We start from the raw sequence: 22,183 nt of genomic DNA, 5'->3' as shown, positions 1-22,183 counted from the left end.
GAACCTGGGCTTGGGGCGGCAGGGAGAGTAAATCTGGCCCAGCCCCCATGCCTCTTTCTCAGAAGGGTCTGGTAGAAATTTTTGAGGGACCACATGGCAATTTTTGCCATTATGTTTTTTACATTTTAGACTCGGGTTTATCCAGGTTTTGCACCCTGCCGTGACTGAAAAAAGGTTGAGTAACATTGCAGTAGAAGCTTCTGCTGTGCTGTCACCCCAATATTGTGGGGGGATGGGCACAGACACAGCAATTCCACAAGAACATATGAAGATGTCACTGCCTTGCAACTGGATTACCTGAGGTTGTGTATTTCTTGCAATATGGTGGAACAGTAAAGGCAGCAGAGCACCTTTATTTACATTTTTAGTGGTTGAGACACTTTTGCAGAACCAGAAGGCCTGATGAGGATGTCTTGACCCTGAGGTTCCCAAGAGATTAAAAAAAAGCCAGCATGATTCAAAAAGCTTGGATACCAGGTTTGGGTGAAATTGCCATGTAATGAATTGTACACCATATTCAATAAATAAGAGTTAATTGGCTGCTGTCTAAATCGGCCCTGTATGTATGTGGGATAGAGACCTTAGATCAGGGGTTTCCAACTCAATTCCCTCGGGGGCCACTAAACACAATTTTTTCTCCCATGGGGGCTGCTTACCAAATGCCATACTTCAAAATAAAATTCAACTATATCCAGTATGTTACTACAGACACTAATACACACACAATAAGGCCCCATTCATATATGTAAGTTAATGTGCAATTCGGGATTCTTGCATCAGGAATCAATGTGTCCAGGAAGAGTGATTGATTCCTATCCAAATGTAATCATATCACATACCATTACATGCATTACACCTAATCATTAACTTGAATGGGTGACTGCTGCCGCTTCCTGCTGCAGGAAAATGCAAATTCCTGATGCAGAAATCTCTAATTGCACCTACTTACAGGTGTCTTAAGATGGCCATACACTTTACAACCATCGCAAGACCTTAGTCTTGCAATGGTTGTAAAGTAATTTAAAAAACGTACGATCTGCCCATCTTGGACAGGCAGATCGTACTCTCGATCATCGCAAGCCCGCCCCCCTGAGGGGTGGGCTTCCGATGACCGCAATGCTGAACGGGCAGTGTGCGCGTGCGCACACCGGCCCGTATAGCATTTGTCTCCTGAGCACCGTTCAAACCAGCCGAAAATCGTGGTTTTCTAGTTGTAAAATAATACAACCTCCTCCCCCCACACAAAACCACATATAATATAAAATACAGAGCCCCCTCTCCTGCTTACCTTTTTGCAGGCAGGAGGTGAGGAGGCATGATCCCTGGTGATCCAGTGGTGATTAGTAAGGTCTGCTGCAAAACTTACAAATCCATTCTTTCGGCCGGTGTTCACTGAAAGATTTTAGAGCACTGGCCGAAAGGATCCGAGTGCCAGCACAGAGAAGCAGCTATGCGGTCTGCATCAAACTGAGATGCAGACCGTGTAGCTGCTCCCGCAAGTTAGGTACACGGTCTGTGACTTGTCAGCTGGCTGCGGGCCACATAGTATTAGCTCGCGGTCCGCAATTGGCTTTGAGACTCCTGCCTTAGATTCTAAGCTCCTCAAGGGCAGGGACTGATGTGAATTTGCATTATGTAAAGCACTGTGCAAATTGTCGGCTCTATATATATACCTGTAATAAATAAATAAAAGTTAGAGAATATTGCTTGCCCTTCCTGCAACATACCTTTTTTTATGTTTAGAGGTGAAGCTGATAATTAACATCTAATTGGTCATTGTGAGATATACCCCTTCCATAAATAGTCTGTCCTGAAAAAAATACCAGTGTGATAAGCCTCAGACATAAGAGCTGCCATTCTATGACTCCTGGGCTGTGTACTAGCTCTTTAAATGTGATTATTAAGGGCATTCTAACTTGAAAAGCTGCTGTTCTTTGACTCCCTATGAGTTTGACTCCCTGCTTGGCATTATTGATGTTCTTGTCCATTTATCACATCTCTGTCACAGATAAACACACCACCAGCTGACATCACATGACCACACTGGCTCGTCTCGGAATCGCTTTTAATAACCTACATATGGTTTTCAGTATAATCAATTAGAGGGTAGGTCAGGCTTCCATATAAGATAAGGATTAGTGCAGTGTTGTAATGTGCTCTCTAAATAACTGTGCTCTTGGAGATAATGGCTAATGTCATAGCCACAACTTTTAATATTAACGGTAGTTCTTAAAAGGGATTACTAGAAAAAAATGAAATCTCAGATATGGTTTTATCTGTAGCTACTGGTTTAATTAAAAAATGAGCTGTGAGTGCTGGGGAACCCCTTCTTGTTACTATATGGAGGGCTCTAGATCATAAGTAGATAGGTCTAAAATTGTATTAATGGCTTTTGTAATCTGACTTGTAGCACCTGGAGAGCTATGCCACATATTAAGAATTATGTGTTGTAATTTGTATTCTCTAGTTAATGTGATTTGTTTCCATAGTCAACACACTAAGTAATGTGTGCGCCATAGACTTTCAGCACCCAAATTTGAGATTTTCCAGGTGGTCATTGTCTTTTGACTTTCATAACAATGTTGTTGGCCACACCAGTCTGTAAGGTGCATGTTGTCCTTTACTAACATTCTGTGAAAGATTTGGTGTTTAATATGAGAACACACAGCTTTACATGCACCTTGCTGTAAGCTGGGAAACCATGATGATACTGTCATGTTAGTGTTGTGTTCAAGGCCACATCTATACTTTCAGCCTCCCAAGGCCAACTTGCTTGAACTGCCCATCTCTAATCCTGGTTGGCCCTCTAGTCCTAAAATCACATGTATCCACACAAGGCAAACTGTCACCCCATTCTGCTAGCAGCTAGGTCCTAGATACATGGCCTGTATGACCCTGACCTATGCTGGCAGTGCAGAAATGCAGAGATATAAACCTGGGAGAACAATTTATAAAGTGATAAGAAAGTAGTTAACACTACAGCAAAAACTGGGTAAGCTAAACTGTTTAAGGGACATGACTTTATAAATAGTATGGCATGTGGCCTATGCAGTAGTAGTGCTGTGCAATGTCCATATGTAAATATTGTGAACTTTTTAGCAACAGTATTTATTCATATGAACATATCAGGTCTTATACAATATGGGTCAACTGGCAACTATGCAGAGAAGAAAGTTGGGTCAGGTCAGAAGAGTGAGAGAAATCTAGGGAGATTTGTATATCATTCACTGTGAGACGGGAAAATAATGGAGAAAATCCCTTTATTTTAGGGTGAGTTGACACAGCTGCTGATAGTGGGTGTGTGTGTGTACAAGGCAACTGAGTTGCTGTTCCTAAACCCATAATTATTGATACCGTCCATCTCAGACCACAGAGAAATCATTATCCAGTTATGACATGTTTATTAAATTGGCCTATAAATACATTTTCCATTTTAAATTTTGCTTGTCAATACATACTAATATAAAATTCCCAGGGAACATTCACAGATTGTATCAACTGAATGCATAATGTGAAAAAGGAAGTATTTTAAGGCTGATCTGGCCTATATTTAAAGGCAAAGTCCACCTTTAAAAAAAAAAAAAGTAGACATATATTAATATACGAAAAATGTTATTTATCTATTTTTTATTTTTATTGTATTGATCAGTGTTCCATGGGTGCAATGCTCTGGCTCCTGCAGACCTTTCCTTCTAGTCCCTGTCCGTTCTTGAGGCATGGAATTTCAGCTAAGGAATGGGAGGAAGAATGAACAAGTATGACATCACAGCACTTGTATTCCATTAGGAACTACAAGTTCCTTTTCCACTGTGGCAGACAACACTTGTAGTTTCTCCAATCACAGGTCCTGTGAATGGATGACATAGCTGTGTGGGCAGAGCACAGGGCTGGGATTGTAACCATGTTTTATGTTACACTTTAAACATGGGTGTAACATAAAACATTGTCTAAAACCTAAACTTAGGGGTTTTCACGAAGCTGCCGAAGGATCTGGCCGTAGCTTCGGCCGATCCTTCGGCTAGCTTCGGCCCCAGGTACTCCTTCTGCACTTTGGGTCGGCCGAACATGCTGAGCATGTTCGGCCGACCCGAAGCCACACGAAGCAAGCCGATGTACGGCTGATTTCAGCCGATGTACGGCTGAAATTAGCCGTACCAGCCTGAAGTGAATAGCCGAACAGTGTTCGGCTCACTTCACTTCAGATCGGTCATTCACTCGGCTGCCCTCGGCAGCTTGGTGAATAGACCCCTTAGACTTAAAAAAAGGGACATTTCCAAAAACAAACCCTATACTTCAGATTCATATGGCATTCACAAGTTGCTTTTTGTCCATGGGGACCAATCAGTCCTTTATCTCAGGTTTCTAGTGCAGTATGGAAGTGTAAAAGGAAAAAACATGTTACAATCAATCCACCAAATCTATGCTTCCCTCAGACTCTTTTTGGCTTACTGGACAGGAAGAGAGTTCAGAATCTGGTCTAATTTTTTAGTTACAGGTAGTATGAATCAGAATTTAGGCCTACCCAGTTTTATTATGGGAGGCTGGTAGTGACTATGCCAGGGTCAGTACTTTAGTCCGCCATTTTCCATGCACAGATGGTGATCTTTGTCTTTAAGACGATGACACAGATGTTGCGTTTACTTCTAACAGTGTAACTGTGACCTACCAATAGTTCCACATAAGTGGAAACTGCAAAGTCCATGGAACTGAAGGAAGGAAGGAAGTAAAACCAGGAAAGGATTCCCACCATGGGTCTACCCTTTCCAACACAAAAGCACCCCTGTCTATGAAAGGGAGAACACTACCTAATGCCCCCTTACCAAAGCAGCAGTATCACTTCCACTGGGAAAAAAACAGCATTGTCTAACTCTTATATTTCCAGTTAAACACCACTTAGAACAGTGATGGCGAACCTTTTTGAACCTGAGTGCCTAAACTGCGGCGCAAAATCAATTTATTTACCTCAAAGTGCCAGCGCTGAAAATAAGTTTAGTACTGTATTGCAGTTCAGGCGCTTGGGTTTAAGAAACGTTCAACATCACTGCCTTAGGCCCCATTCACGCCAAGCGACATACCTTACAAGCAGGGCCGGGATAGCGAGACTGACCTGAAAGGCTGTGCGGCTCTCACGGGGGATCAGAACGTCCCAGATCGCCTCTGTAGTCGGGCCGGTCACAATTAGGCAGCGGTGACCTCTAAACAGATTAGACTGGGGGCCTCCTGGGATCCTAGCGAGGAGGAAGCGGTCGTCTAATCTGCCTGTTTAGAGCCCGCCGCTGCCTGATTGTGACTGGCCCGGATCGCATACTGAGGCGATCTGGGACGGTCGGTTCTATTTCCATTGGTGGTCCCTGAACCTGGGCTCGCGTGCCAGCAGAGAGGGCCCTGCGTGCTCTCCCTGGCTTGTGTGCCATAGGTTCGCCACCACTGACTTAGAACATACTTAAGTAAATTATATACGTTTCAACTCAAGAGTTCCTGAATTACTTTTCTATTTATAGAAACATGAAGATCTTGTTTTAAGATGATTTCGATTTCCTTATCTTCGTAACCCATTAGCATGATTTAGGTGTTTATTTCTCTTTGATGCTTATTATTTTCATAAGGTGTCATGAAGAAACATTCTAATCTCACCATCCAGTCATTCTGGTGCATTTTTCAAGTGAGCCTTCATTAAGTTTCTTCATTATCTAGGTCATGGCATAATATAGTGAACCGTTGCAATGTTTGCAGCCATACCGCATCATGCTGTTCAGCATAAAAGACGCTAAAATTAGAAAATATTCTTCTTCATCTTCTATAGCTCCATTATGTCTAAAGCAATGACTAATAGAGAGGCTAAGCAAGTTCTAGTTAAGATGCATCTAAAAATAAAAAAACCCTACTACAACAAAGAATAATGAGTCCCTCGGATATATATGGAACACTCTACCCTTATCTAACACTTTGAGAGAGATCACAAGATAAGAGCATGCTTTACGGTAAATTAAATCTAGGGTTCGCTATAATCAGTTTGCTATAATCACAGCAAGTGTCTGGCCAGCACACCAGAACCCTCTTCTGACTGTAAGAAAAAAAGGTGGCAGGTACAAAGTATGTACTGTATATCTTTTAAAGTATAGCTCCATTGTTACTGAGAAAAAAAAACAATCTACCCCTAGTCTGTTACAAAAATTGCAAGGAGCTTAGTAGAAGGAACTTTCTGTTATAGTCACTTGCTTAGGAAAAACATTTCTGGTAGTTGCAATTTTTTATGTTGCATAATATTAGTGCAAATATTTACCAAACCTAGGGTCTGGAACTCACTGCCACAGGCGGTGATTTCAGCAAATAATGTGGAATTGTTCAAGAAACTTTTGGACGATTTCTTAAGGGACCGTAATATACAGGGGTGCAGGTAATATACAGGGGTACAGGTAATATACAAGGGTACAGGTAATATACAGGGGTACAGGTACTCCTAGAATGAGATCCTAATAGGTTGGACTTGATGGACTAATGTCTTTATTCAACCTCAAATATTATGTAACTATGTAACCCACATTTTTAACAAAAAAAATTAAGTTAAATCAATGTTAGTACAGATAAACACAGTATAATACCTATTTTTTTGGTGAACCATAAAAGATGAGCCTATGCCGAGATACCAAATAGATACCAAACATGCCAAGCTTCAAAACTGTGCATCCGGGAAATAGAGAAACACTATGATACCCAAAATGATCAATTGGTAACATTTTAGAAGCTTTTACAGGTCATCAGCTTAGAGTTAACAGGTCGTGCTTGGTCAGCTTCATCCCCAGCTACAGTTACTGGAAACTGGAAGTGACTAAATCGTTTTTGCTTTCGGCTTCATTCCATTTAGGGGAGACCAGCAAATGGATGCTCATGCCAATTCCGACCCACAGTAGTGGCAGCGGAGCCCGGGATACATGGCGAAAAGGTCAGGTGGGGGGAGGACACAGACTAGCGTCTTCCCTTCACCCTAGGCTCAGTATACCACAGCTCGCGGTATACTGAGCCTAGGGTGAAGGGAGGACGCTAGTCTGTGTCCTCCCGTTACCCTAAGGAGAACTATGGGGAAAAGCCTTAACCCCATAGTTCTCCTTTAATGTCAAACAGGGGTTGAAACCTGTGCACAAAGGTGTCATTCACATGGGAGCCATAATCTCTGAATGCAGCCTATGCAAAACCAACCAGCCAATTATCCATATTTAGCAATCCCCAGCAATCAAACAAACTTAAGCTGATTGGTTGAAATGAGATTCAGGTGCATTTGCACATGTAATATTATATTAAGAACTGTTATTTTGTATACACTCATTATATAAAATAAAACATTATTGTGTGACTTACCAGGAACTGCTTACATGTAAATGTTGTCTTTGTTGAAGATAGGAAGCTCTTAGTGAAGACAGAATTGGCGCCGATTCATACTTGACTCGGACACCCAGAAGGCACCGCGTGTATGTCTGGCTGTACCAGTTATAAATGCAGGGCACCATCTTGCAGACTGACATGAAAAATCACTGTAGTGTTATACGGAGGGAGAAAGTGGGAGAAATTCCGCCTTGGGAAGGAGAAGTAACATAAGGCATTTTGTATAGTGAGTTTACTAGAGGGAGAAGAGAGCTCCTTGATGTGCAGTGAATATGCTAAATGAAGAAGATCCCTGAATCATTATTCAATCAGCTATACAACTTCTGAACAGTAACAGATGTTACTCCGGAATTGTTACTGTGAATTCATTGTTATTAAATTCTGATTGTGTATTACAGGCTCCTTCAGAGATACAGATTGGGTCCATCAATAACAGCCTAGATGGGAGCAACATATGGAAGTTCAGTTTAAAGTTTAAGCCATTAGGTTTAATTTATCCAAAGGAATAAATATAAATTGATGAATATTTTAAATATCATATTTGGAATGTTCAGTAGAAGAGTTAAAAAAGGAAGTTTACCCCCAATTGTGCCTCCAAATCTCCCTCCTAACTCTTTATATTTCGTATTATATCTAAATACCAATTATTCTTGATATTTATAGCAGAGCTAGCATCAGATATATTTTTTCATACTAAGAGTTTAACATTTAACAAATGGATGATGGCGCACCAGAAACTCTATGCGGTTTCTTTATTAACGTTTTAAAACACGCACGACGGAATACAACAGCAAAAAAGACCCCTTACGCATTTCACGCACACAGGCGCTTAATCATAGAGTGATTTCCCTGAAGTCTAAGCTGCTTTTTAACTTACTCCTCCTCAACTGGGGGTTAATGTAGCTTAGCTGTTAATTTTGAAGGAAAATCAGTCTTTTACAACACACAAGTAAAATCATATAACAACTACTTAAAATGAAATATATACTATAAAAAGATCTTATAGAACCAATTGATACACATCACAAATAACATTATAGCTATTGCACAGAGTAAAGCAAAATATCTAGAAAATAATCTAACTGGATTTACTATATATAGTATAGCTATAGTGATGCAATAACCTTAATCCACTAATCAATCAATAATATTATACTAATAATATACTATAAGTATAATAATATACTACTACTACTAGTACTACTACTAATAATAATAATCAATAACAATATGTAAAAGTGAAGTTTAGGATACATATCAGTAAAACTATTCGCGGTATACTGAGCTTAGGGTAACGGGAGGACGCTAGTTTGTGTCCTCCCGTTACCCTAAGGAGAACTATGTGGAAAAACACTGACCCCATAGTTCTCCTTTAATAAAAATATTAATTCACTGAATGTTACAAGTTGTCCGTAACATTTGCCAGTTGTCAGTTGTCAGTGAGCTAGACGCTCACCTGGTTCCCAAGTGGGAACTGACATGGAATAGCATTCCTTTCTTTCATTTCCTTTACTTTAAGAAGCTGATTTATAATGCTTCAACGCAGCGTAAATCATAAAGTGAAATTCGCATGACACTACTGCCATGGTACTGAGATGGTGCAGAGGATTATAGAAATCTCCTATTACTATTTGAGTTAAAAAACAACCCCTAAGTGTATACAGTGTTCACCCCGGTACTTTAGCATCCGGGAGTTTGTTTACATTTTGTCTGTGACAAATTGGCTTTCATATGTAAGTGATCACTTACACATGTACTGTAAAAACCCCTGTGAAGAATAAACTTGGAAGCAAGGTTTAGCACTCCGGGGCCTCCATGGCCAGGGAAGAAGCAATTTAAGCACAATGTGTGCTTGATTCGCTTCAAAAGAGTACTGGGGTGACATTAAGGGACCATTTACACTGGTGCAATGCGTTAATCGCATGAGTCTATGCGATTAATACACCCTGGCTCGCAACGCATCTACCGTTGCTTTAACACATCCACCGTTCATTTAAATGGCACCCCAAACGAACCTCCCACCTGCAATGTGCTCGATCTCACTTTAATGTGCAGTACCGTAATACCGTGCGTTGTGGTGTGATTTAAAAAAATTGTGCATGCACTCCGCATCGTGATACCATGATAGTCCAACACAGCCAGGAACTGCACAGGTTATATATACATATACTGTGGCCAAATGTTGTGACATGTCAGCAATTTACTTTTGCAAACTTGTAAAGTTACTAAAAAGTACACCTTAGGCCTGGTTCACACCTGGGCATTTTACAGCGCGTTCCTACGCGCTGTAAAACGCTCAACATGTGGAAACCAATAATTGACTATGGGCATGGTTCCCACCAGGGCATTTACAGCGTGTAGGAACGTATTTGCCGCGCGTATCCAATAGGATACAGCCGGATAGCCCTCGGAAACTCGCGTTTGTCGCGCATTTCTTTTCCCGCAAATCACGGTAAAAACGCACGGCAAACTCCGTATGCCCAGGTGTGAACCCAGCCTTAAAGAGTAAGTTAATTTAAATCAAATGTTTCATAGATGCAATAAATTGCTAACATCAGGCTGAAGCATGTATATCTTAAGTATAGAACTGGATGGGAAACTACATTAGAGTTTCTGATGGTGTCACCCCAGCTGGGACTACTGTGATGTCATTCAGCTATAGGTCTTGCAAGATAGCGCCGTCCATGTGAATGCTTGGATTGGGTTTAGGATTTACAAAGGTCACAGACAGCACAGACAATCTGGGACTATAGTGCTGCATTAGAACTGACATTTCCCAACATGGAGAACTAAATTGAACAGACAGCGTCTGATTTCAAAATAGCTCCATTCAAAAAGCTGAACTATATTGGCAACTTGCAATAAGGCAATTGAAATCCTTAGCAATCAGTCACTTTTCTGGAACAATTACATGCAACATTTTAAATCACTTGGTGCTATAATTGTACCCAGATAACAACTCACACAATTCCACAGTTTAGTTAAATTATCTTTCTGTGACATAAATAAGGCTGGGTGATCAGTGGCTTATTCATAAGACAGTTGAAAATTTTTGCAATGCCTAGCAAATAAAAGCAATCAGCCAGTCACAAATGCAATCCAGCAAACACTGAAATCTAAAAGTGCTAAAATCAGAATGTCCACTAATTTGTTTCTATGTAATCCAAGCTTTTTGCACGTGTGAGACAACAAGGAGTGCTTGGTGTGTTTGGGAATACCTTTCCTGCATTGTATGCAGGAGTTCTCAGATCACCAGATAACCACCAAAAGGGAGCGGAGTAGACTGCTGTGCTGTAGCAATGCCTGGTTGAAACACTGAAAAGATAAGCAGGAAGGCTTTGCTATAATTAATAATTTGACTTCTCAGTCACAAAAATATACAGTCTCTTTTCTAAAGTATTATATTGTACAACTATAACCTTTGCATTGCACAGGATCTCCTGTTCTTACATGTTCTTACCCAAAATTCCTTCCATGTCAGAAAAACATATGACACCATCTTACATATGCAGCATCTGCAAAATGAGGAGCAGACTACATTTTGCTACCCAACTGGTCAGGGCCTTGAAGCACATTCAAAATCTAAAATTGTAATACATTGTAAATACTGTACACATTTTCTTTGTGATCTACTTGAGAATTAGCTATTCCTATGCATCCGTTCCCTAAAGTGACTTCCTTTTTATGCATTATGTATCTTATTTTTCCATGTTGATGTCCATAACATATTGCCTCTTTATGACATTTAAAAGCACTTCATGACTCCGTGACATTATCAATACTTTACCTTAAAATGTTCTCCATTTTAGGATAGAAGAGAGCCAAAGTGTATAATTATGGATATCCATTTGGCATTCAATGTATTATTTAGTCATACTGCCTTTTACACGGTGTGACAGCTAGGGAATGGAAATTTAAAGAGACACTCAATTATTTTAAACACGGGAGCTCCTATCCATTCAAAAGAGGGGCATTACCATTTAAATAGAGGTGAGGGAAGTGGGAGAGCGTTGAACTGAGTTAAATACTGTATCTATTAGGCTGGTGAACTGGTAAATACTCTACTTTCAATTACGTGGCTCCATAGGAAAGGCAGCTGGTTCGGCTAGGTAGACTGAGTGGATGTCCTCGCCGCTCTCAGTTTGTGCAGTGGAATGTCTCAGCTATTTCATTGTTTCGTTCTGGATGGTTTCATCTATGCAGTTCTAACGTTTGTGGAATCAAACCATGTTTTATACAGGTCACATTCCATATTTGCTGTTTTAAACAGGATAAAAGTCATTAGATACCCATAAAGTGTATCAGAACCAGTTGGTTTCACTTTATGGAAAGGTTGCTTCAAACTTATGGAAGTGTCATTAGTTCTAATAGGAATTCACAGTACACCTGCCCTAATCTTTTTCTGGAGAGCAATATGTAATCATGCAATTGGATTTCCCATTAGACTCAATGCATCTACTGTGAGTTTGTTCCATTTGACCATTCAGATGGATAATACCTTGGAGCTGTTATAAGAAGATGCAGCAGGCACCAAGTTGCAAAAATAGTACTCAAATCCAAAGTACAAGGCTGAAATAAAAGACAAAAAGCAGGCATAGGTTTAAAAGATTGCCTTGTCAAGGAGCAGTTTTGCACTGATGTATACTGTTGTTGCTTCATATATGTGCATAGCATGGACACCTAACACCATTCCACTTGGTCAGGGTCTGTTAGGATCTTGCACGGAACCTGCAGCCTGTTGTGCCTACTAGTACAGCTGTTCATTTTATCTACGCTTTTCCCCCAGTGGCAACATTGTTAGTATTGGTGTCCCTTCCTGTGATGTCATAAACTCCAAAAGATACAATACGGTACCAGATAAACTAAAGAAAAAGCTGGGTGCCCCAAATCCCGCTATCCAGGGAGGTAGAGGTGACACACAGTGACATCACTGGCACTGCTAAGAAGTGGATGGAAGCCGAGGTCCATGGCTAGGTTTTTTTGTTGTTAAATTATTGATTTTTCCAAGCTTTCGCTAAGGGACTATTCAACCTGTCTATTCTGGTGCATTGCATTAACGTACATTATGTGACAAGGTATTGTGCAAACAAAAACAGCCAAATCAAATTTTGGGTTAATGCGTTAGGGTACTATTACCAATTAAAGGCACATGTTAACACGTGTTTCCACAACAAACTGCAATGGAGAAGTGTGAATGGGTTATCATTTTTTAAAAATTTAAATATTAAGGGGGTTGTCAGAAAAATGACCCTTGCATTTTCAAATTAAATGCATGCATAGTATAACACATTATGTGCAATGATGCGCTGCAGTGCCATCCATTGTGAACTACTGTGCACTGTGATGAGCTAGCGAAAATGCAGCAGGTTCAATTTTGTTCTGTTGTGGTGCATTAAGGCCTAACCTTGAGGCTGGCGTTACACCTTTGTGCTTCAGTTTTCATGATTTTTCATCTGTTTTTAATGCACATTTTTATTGTGCATTTTTCCTAATTGGGACTGAACATCTAGGGAGGTGTAAGAAGAGACCACCACTTTCCAACTGTAGTTAAACCAAGAGCACATGGCCTGTTGCCAGGGACAGGTCTCAGTAACCATGTGTTGTCATCTATCATCAGCATTTTCATGTGCTCCCTTTGACTTCTACAAGCCCCCTTGATGCACATCGATAAATGAAAAAATTTACCTGAACTATTTTCCATGACATGACCCAATACATATGCATATATGTGCAACAGACCCATTGAGCACAATGGGATACCAACATGTACATCCTGACATGCTCATTATGATATGTATGTGTGAGTTTATGTGGGTCTAAAAATAAAGAAATTCACTGACTCTATAGAAGATTTACTGAAGATTTCTTAAAGGAGAACTGTGGGGGCAACCCATAGTTCTCTTCATGGTCATGGGAGGACATATACTATGTCCTCCGGTGACCCAAAACTCAGCATATAGCGGGCTTTTCCCATTATACACTGAGAGCGCAGGGCCGCTCCACAGCCAGGATGGATCCCGACAATGCTGACAACTGTACCCGCCCCCATCCATTCCTCCAGCCAGTGCTGGAGAAATGGAGAGGGGAGGGGGGAAACCCTGCAGGGAGCCGTGACTGACAGTCACCGCTGTCTGCAGGGAGAGGATCGTGATGTCAGAGATCGGTGGTGTGTGTTTGCTGACTTCCTGATAAATAGAGCCAACCTGTGACAGCTTCTTTGTCACAGGTCGGCTTGAATTATGGGGATAAGTGTTTTGTTTTGTGCCCCTTAGCTAACACAGCTGACTTACTGTCCAATAGTCTCCTAGTATACTGCCAACTGTGAGCCTTCTGTAGTCTTAAATGGCAAGATAACAGAATATTAGACTGAATTGCAAGGTTACATAAACCTAAAATGTATTCTGCTCAGCTATGTGAACTTATTTGTGAATATTATTAGCCAGCTTTATCCTATTAAATATTTGTGTAATATTTCCTTTTATTATAGTGTGCTTATTTATAAATCATTTTTATAGTTATCAGTAATACTATTTAATTTGTGCAACTTGATTTGTGCAGTCTCTGTGTATGTGAAATATTTTTATTACATTGATAGATTTAGGTAATGTTGGCGGATGTTGTGAATTTTAAAAGAAAAGAGATGGTGTTGATTTAATTTTGATGGCAGATGGTTCACTGCAGCAAGTTACGCTTTGCGTGGAATCTTACAAGGGATGGTACAGTTTAGTGATAATTAGAGCAAGTTATGCCCCCACAGAATGGCCTCCCAAGACCTATGTAACAGCTGGGTTGCTTCCTATTCTTAATACAGGAAAGGGAGTCTTGTGTCTGCTACCTGATCTTTACATGCACTGTTGCACTACTTCTGCAGTTCCTTGTTTATTTGACTACAGGCAGATGGTTGTTAGATGGTGAGTGCTTCTGCTTCCCACCTTAGAGGCTCTGTGTTCCATTCCACTCCTCAGACAGGTTACTGAGCAACAATAACAATTGTCCAGACTATTAGGGTTGCTATATGTGTTTATGCTCTTAACATATTCATACTCCCTTTCAATGACCATGTGTACAGGACATTATTGAAGCCCACTGAGTGGACAACTTCAACACTCCAGCTGTTGTGAAACCACAAATCCTATTATGCCTGTGCCTCTGTTTGTCTGGTGTCTGTGACTGTCAGTGTGTTGCAATGCCTCATGGTGTTTTAGTTTCACCAAAGCTGAGGTTGCCTACCCCTGCTTTAGAGCCTGGCAAGGTGAGAGTTTCCTGTGTAGATTGTGTCTCTGTTGGCTTCCTATAGGTCATAGCTAAGATATTACTCACAGCTGGATTCCTCAATAACTTGTGTATTCTTCATTTTGGGGAATCTACCAGAGAAGTATGCCACCATAGTTTGGTCTTGTACTGGATGTGGCGTCTAGATAGACCAGGGAATTGTAGCTAGATAAAAAGAGAAAAACTTGCAGGCAATGAAGCAAAATTGACTATACATTTTTAGCAGTGTTGGACTTCAAATGAGACTGTATATGTAGCATTAATTTGATGGCCGATTTTCTTGTCTATTACTGGCAAAACATTACTGTAAATAATGGATTCCGTTCACGTTAGACCTTTATATTCTATAAATCGGCACCTCAATTTTTATGGCTATTACACAAATTGTTTCAGAGAGGCATGTGATATCAAACGCATGTTGAAATGTGTTGATTTGATTATTATCACCATTGTGAAATGTGTAAATTAACTGTATGTGGTTATAAGGAGAACTATTTCCCTAGACTATCAGACATGAGGTAAAATTTAGCTTTATACATGGTGGTCTTTAGGAAATTTGTTTTAAAATATGTTGTTTTTTCATATACACCATATGTGTGTATATCCCATATTTCTGACATCTTCATGGGCAATAATGAGCAGCTTTGGTTGTCAGAGGTGCTTCACGTGAAGATATTTCCAAATTGTCAGCATCAGGCAAGAATTGTGACACCTCTCTTTTTAGATTGATATCTTAAAATCCATGACTAGCCTTATTTCAATTAGTCTTACTTTAATTACGAAACATACTATTTATTATAAAAGGGAACTCACCCCCAAAAAGAAAATCCCTCATTTAACTGCCGCCCCTTTGAAGTACAATGGAATGCACCCCAAATCCCATAGCCTTTTGGTAAACAATAGAGAGACTGGCATACTGAGGTCCACCAGGCAGCACTGTGTGAAAACTTGTATTAGAGATATCTACAGAAAATTATGGAGTGATCTTGACCAAACGGGATTTCCAGTTTTCCAGGATGTCTCTTTTATCTCCAGAACCTAAAAGGTTTATTTATGTGCAGGGCTGTATTTATCTGTATTTAAAACCAATCAGTTTATATAGTGCTTGTTAACTTGTGTTGTGGTAGATAGGCGGTGACGCAGTCATTGTGGGCAAACTCAACATAATATCATATTAGCACCAATTTTAAACAGTAGCTGCTTAACCTACCAGCATGTCTTTGGCGTGTGGGAGGAAACCCATGCAAGCACAGGAAGATAGTGTATTGACTGGGATTTGAACCATGCACTATGGTGCTACAAGGTAGAAGTGCTAGCCACTAAACCACTTTACTATCGCAATGGCATCCATAGCCCACTGCCTAAGGCAGAATGATTAGGGGGTAGAGCACTAGTCCTCAAATGTATATATTGTAAAGATTGACTCCTGTGTAGGAGCTTCCTGTATTAAGACCAGTCGCTGCTGTTCTCTTTTCTTGTGGTGGGGGACTGGTCTTGTATCAGCTCCCTTAGTTTTCCTCAGGCAGACTGTAGTCAGTGGGCCTGCTGGGTTTCTTCATGGCTTTGCTCTCTGCACAGGCTATGTGTATCACAGTGATGATGCGCTGAACATATACATGGTAATAATTGGGTTTTCAAAAACATTTGGTGCACACAAAGTGGATTTATATTATTTGTGGATGTTGAGGAATACATTTGATTGAAAGTTTTTGTGCCTGGAGTTCAGCTTTAAAAATAAGCATACAGCAGAAAGCATAAGGCTTCCAACAGCACAGTCAACATTAATTCATTCCAAAATAAGTGCATTATACAAGAAGGTGTTTATGAGTATAGTCTTGTTTTAATACATCAGGCAGCAAAACGTTTACATTATTTGTGTGAAAAATATAATGTACTAATACTATAAATACAACTTCTTTGTTCTGTTTTTTTTCTAGGATCGCGTCTCCGCCAGGAAGACTTTCCTCCTCGGATAGTGGAACATCCATCAGATGTAATCGTTTCCAAAGGAGAGCCTACCACATTAAACTGTAAAGCAGAAGGTAGACCAGTGCCCACCATAGAATGGTACAAAGACCTTGAACGGGTGGAGACAGATAAAGATGACCCACGTTCTCATCGAATGCTGCTCCCCAGTGGATCTTTATTTTTTTTACGTATTGTTCACGGACGTCGGAGTAAGCCAGATGAGGGGAGTTATGTATGTGTTGCACGGAACTACCTTGGAGAAGCCATGAGTCGTAATGCATCACTAGAAGTTGCCTGTAAGTCCATCTTTTGACTTTATATAAACTGCATTCTTGTACAGTAATCATGACAGTTGAACATTGTTAAGCAGTTTTATTATATACAAAGACCTCTAGCCGAGGAGCATGGATCCCAATGCTCATACTTCCACTGACCAGTTTGGAGACCGAAGCTTTGATATCCAATTATTCACCGTAGTTGTGTCTTAGCGTTAACCTTGGAAGCTCAGTATCTCCAAAAGTTTCAAAAGCTGCACCTGCATTGAATTTGCCGCACCTGCATTGAATTTGCCGCACCTGCATTGAACCTAGGGAGACCAAGAAGCTCTGAATGCTCTGGCATCCTTTTAAACCATTATGGTGGCTCTGAAAATAACTGATCAGTGGATGCATGGGCATCAAAATCCTGACTGGTCATAAGTACACACTAAGAGGCCTAGTGTTTCACACCATTTCTTTTAGCAGGATAAATCCTTTCATTAGAATGATATTTCTAATTCTGTCATTTACTACCTCTGTGTCTCACCCCTTCTGCCTTTTTTTTCACATCTCTCTTTCTCATCTTCTTCTTTCTGATGTTTTTTCTCATTATTTCCACTGTCCACATCTTCTTGCCTCTATTACTTTAGGTTTCTTAAATTTTCTGTGTCCAGCTTTGTATGCCAATATCCAGACTGCTTGAGTTCCTAAAGAAGTGCTTTATCATTAGCAAGTAGTATTGTTCTTTTGGTGTGCAAACCATTCACCTATTGAACAATATTCATTATCTGAAACATGTTAAATTGGGAGGTTAGTGATAATTTTTCCAAGCACAAGGTTATCCAGAAGCAATCTGAATCTGTTCAAGCTTTCTCACTGGCTTCAAAGGACACACTCCAGAAATCTAAGGCCTTGTTCACATGGAAGTCAAAAGGAAACAATAAGCTTTCCGTATGCACTGATTTTTCCACAGTGCCCCCAAATGCTCAATAACTGAACACTCAGTATTCTCTCTCTCTGTTCTGTATCTCGTTAAACTAAATGTGGACTGCAGCACCTATGGATGCTGATTTTTGAAAGGAAGATGATGGTAATGTCTCAAGTAGGACCCAATTACATTTCTACTTCTTTTCTTATGCAAATTTGACAGTGAAAGCTGGCATATCATTGGTTGCCATGGGCAAAAATTCCATTATTCAGTTCCCCTCATTTCTATAACTGTGCCTTAGAATCACTTTTTTTTAATTTAATCAACACTTTGAGAATATGTTTCATTTATTTTTTACCTTTCCTATACATGTTATAAAAATAGTGTTTCAATATCGTACTCATTATCATACATATGAAAATGTTTCAATGTGTTTCGGAATGTTAATTTACTGTTGTGAAATCACACTCATTGCATAATGAATCTGTTGTTGCCACTGGTTTAAATGGTTTGTTGAAAGCAGTTCATGTGTATTTTGCAATTTAAATTGGCACTGAACAAACACTTGCGTATTATACCAGCTCCCTCCCATTGATCTTACAACCTCTGTGTGCAGAGAAGGCCAGCACATAAGCTCTTTGAAGGTCATAAGTGAAGTGCAGGCCCCTGTAAAATCAGTGGTAATAAAAGTGCAGAAAAGGGATCTTAAAGGGAGTTAGATCACAAAACATTATTTAAAGCCACAGAATCATTTCTGTAACGACATCAAGGACCCCAACAGAAAAGCAGTTTTACTACGTTTCATCCTTTGAAGTATATCTGACTGAATTCTCCAATTGAGCCCTTAGGGAGTTCTCAGCGTAGATCCTCATCTGACACAATAATGGCTTTTTCTTAGTTGAGCTTAAGAATTGCAGCAGTTAACATTCTCAACATGTTTCCTGTTTTTTAATTCTTCTTCATGTATTATTTAGTGTTAGGTTTTTCTGTTAATTGTGGCTATTTGCAATAAGCAAGTAATTACTAAAATCCATATTTTTAGAAATATGTCAATAAAATGTTATCCATGAAGTAATGACACTATTTGTTATTATTTTGTAACTTTAGACATTAAACATTTTTTTTTTAAAACAACAAACCTTTACTCTATAATACATTTCCTAAAGCTCAACTAGTATGATTGTGGGTTAAGTAATTTTTTTGTAATTGATATTTTCTAAATATTGATTTAAAATTATTGTGCACAAAATCATACTTACTACATAATAAACCCATGACACAAGATTTTCAGTGCATTATAGAGAGCACAGCACATGTTTACTTTCAAACTATGTTTTTCTTATAAACACATATGGGAAGGTAGGGAGTATGAAGTGAACATATTAGTATGTATTGATTTTGAATATTAGAATTATTAAAAGTAAGAAAATGTAGTAGCAGGTACTATTTTTGTCAACAATTGAGCTTTAATTAGTAAAAACACAAAAATACATTCTTTGTAAGATTGTGTCTGCAATAAAAAGGATTTGCAGAACCTTCTTATTTAGATGTAGATGGATAATATTGTAAAACATAACATAATCTCTGTAATACTTAATTAAACTGCCTGAATGAAAAATCACAACATAATGTGAGCAGATAATATATAACCATATACAAGTTCTGTTTATAAATGGTTCATAAAAGAAAGTTCAGCTGAAAGTTGTAGCTTAATGTCACAAGTAAAAGACAGACAGCATTACTTGCAACTGGAAGAAAAGAGAATTTACCTGCATGCATGGAAAGGAATCTTTACTGTAAAAGCTGGGAAAATGTTAAATAAAAGGAACTGATTGTAGATGGCTGAGCAGATTGGTTTAAAAAAGCTTTCAGAAACAAAAAATATTAACAGCTTATTTAATGTATAAGAAACACAAACAATGTTGATTCAGGTAAATATCAGATTTCCTTTTTTGGTCTGGAAGTTTTTTTATTATTTTTTCCTGACTTCGCAAAGTGCATCTTCATGTAGGGTTAAAGGTTTTGATAAATGTCCTTCTTTATTGGCTGAAGTTGGTAGTATAATATTAACTGATTTGTGATTTTTAATATCCATTGAGCAAACATAAACAAAATGCCAGTTTATTAGCTACATTTAAGAAACCGAAAAAAAAAGAAAGAACAAAAAAAATACATGAGTTCTTGTACTTAAACAATTGTAAACAAGCATCTCATCTAGCTGGAGTCAGTGAGTCATTTACTCTCCCTGGAGATCGGAGTCATAGCCCCAGGTGTTAAATGTATGATAGCAGCTTGATCTATCGACCAGGGTAATGGTGGCCAAAATGAAAATATATGAAAAATTAATGAAGTCCCAAGATTATTATTTATTTGCTTTTCCCAGTGCTAGTTCTGGGATGCAGCACATTGTTGAATATTTCCCCCAGAAAAATAGGTTGCTGTTCATAGGTGAAGGGTCACAAAAAAGTATTACAGGATTAAATAGGATTTTCGTATTAGAGTTTATTTATTTTTACTTGCTTGAATCAGTTGGTCGGTGCTTCCTCTCTGGGGAACTATTGTTTCCTACAGACAAATATTTTATACTTTTTAGTCAACATTTCAGATGGATGGTGTCTGGATGGTTCAAAAAAATACTTGCCGTGAACAGAGCCCCAAAAACATAACATTAATCAAGGCATATATTTGTGGCCAGGTGCCTTGGGCATCCATGAAGTAAGATGGAAAGCATGAGCAAGGAAAGAAGGCTGGCAGAGGGTGGCATGGTCATTATGTGCAGATGTCGGTGTCCTTCAACCCATTAAATATAGTTCGGTGTGTGCTACTTTTAGCCCCTCTCCTGCTGTGCACACTTCCAAACCCTCTACATCACCCTCTGGGGTTTATTTACTAAAGGCAAATAGGCTGTTCACTTGGCAAGGGAAATTGCACTTTACAAGAAAATGTCCCCCTTAGTTTAGTGAATTAAGTGAAGCTCTGTTGACTTCCATCATCCAATCATGTACTAGCAATAATACTTTTTTTTTTATTTTCCTTGCTTTTTGATAGGTATTTTTTGCAAAGTGAAATATCACATAATTCACTAAGATAAGGGAATCTATCCTTGCAAAGTTCAAATTCCCTTGTAAAGTGAACAGCCTATTTGCCTGTAGTAAATCAACCCCTTTGTCTCACATCACATGTGTCTGACATTACAGGACATAATATTGGACACTCTTGCCTTGCAAAGTTGGGTTTCTGAGCCATACCCAGCACACTCCTTAGACTGTATGTTCACCATGTTTAGTTTCTATTTCTTTCAAGATGGCCCAAGTATATCTAAATCTGTGAACTAATTTTTACAGTAGGAATAACAAACTATAAGCTCCACTAGTTCATGTTGATGAGGTCATAGTCATGGGATACGTTGGCACACACATATGAGAAAATTTGTATTCATTATAGATTTCCCATATAAACATATTTATTTATACTGGTAATTTCATTTTGCAAATACTAGTACTACACTAGAACGTGACATTCATAATGCTGTGATGGATTCTGGCACACACCAAGTACAATGAACACATCACATAGTTGCATTTACTCACTAAATACTCTGACAAGTAGCACATCATCTGCATTAATTCTTAATGATGGTAAATTAATTCATGTCCTGTATATTTATATACCTATAAAATAACCCAGTAATAGTAATTTGCATCCAAATTGCTAATAATGTTGCCTACATCTGGATATATAACACTATGACATTACTTTACAAGTTTAATTAAAGAGAACAGAAATTCACCAATGAAAGTATTACAACAAAGGGTGATTCACAAATGATTTGGCGTATATACTGTACAGGGTATATCCACCTTTAATTTCCTATTGACGTATTTATATAAAGCTGAACAAAGTGTAATTATATTCACCATTCCCCCATCACATATCTAGCCGTGCTGAGTTGAGGTGACCTTTGTAGAGTCCTTTTTCGTGGAGTGATATAGTTAATGAAATCCAGCGACACTGTGACCTCAACCTGCTCATGGCCCTGAACTCCGTCATCCATCTTCCAAGCCCCAAAGGTTACATGACAGCACATGGAAACAGATAAAACAAGTGTGAATAAACAAATTCAAGAGCTTTCTGTCATGGCTGCCAGCACAGAAAGAATGGACGAGTAAGACATCACAGACTTGCGAATGCAAAAAAGGCAAATATCAAATGCCTCCATATAACTCAGTTATGTATTCATTAAAATCTCTTAAAAACATCCTTAATGTGTTTCTGCATAGTTATCCAATCTATCACACGTGTAATGAGTCATAGCTGGAGGCCTCCACTCAGGTGCCCCTTGCTGAGTGGGGGGGGGGGGGGGCTTGCCCTAAACAAA

At 39.2% G+C, this 22,183-nt stretch overlaps 1 protein-coding gene across 8 annotated transcripts in view; it reads left to right on the top strand.

The window, feature by feature from the left end:
* The window catches only part of ROBO2 (roundabout guidance receptor 2), a 414,352-nt gene that overhangs the window by 36,085 nt on the left and 356,084 nt on the right, over positions 1–22,183 (top strand). For all 8 annotated transcript variants that reach the window (XM_018565020.1, XM_018565019.1, XM_018565016.1 and 5 more), the window contains exon 2: positions 16,590–16,916. In XM_018565020.1, coding sequence (XP_018420522.1) covers positions 16,590–16,916 — 327 coding nt within the window. The remainder of the gene's footprint in view (positions 1–16,589; positions 16,917–22,183) is intronic.

Source organism: Nanorana parkeri, unplaced genomic scaffold (assembly GCF_000935625.1).
Source record: "Nanorana parkeri isolate BGI_ZX_2015 unplaced genomic scaffold, ASM93562v1 scaffold806, whole genome shotgun sequence".
In the NCBI taxonomy this organism is placed as follows: domain Eukaryota; kingdom Metazoa; phylum Chordata; class Amphibia; order Anura; family Dicroglossidae; genus Nanorana; species Nanorana parkeri.
Note: the sequence above shows the minus strand (reverse complement) of the source record. Positions and strands in the feature narration are given on the sequence as shown.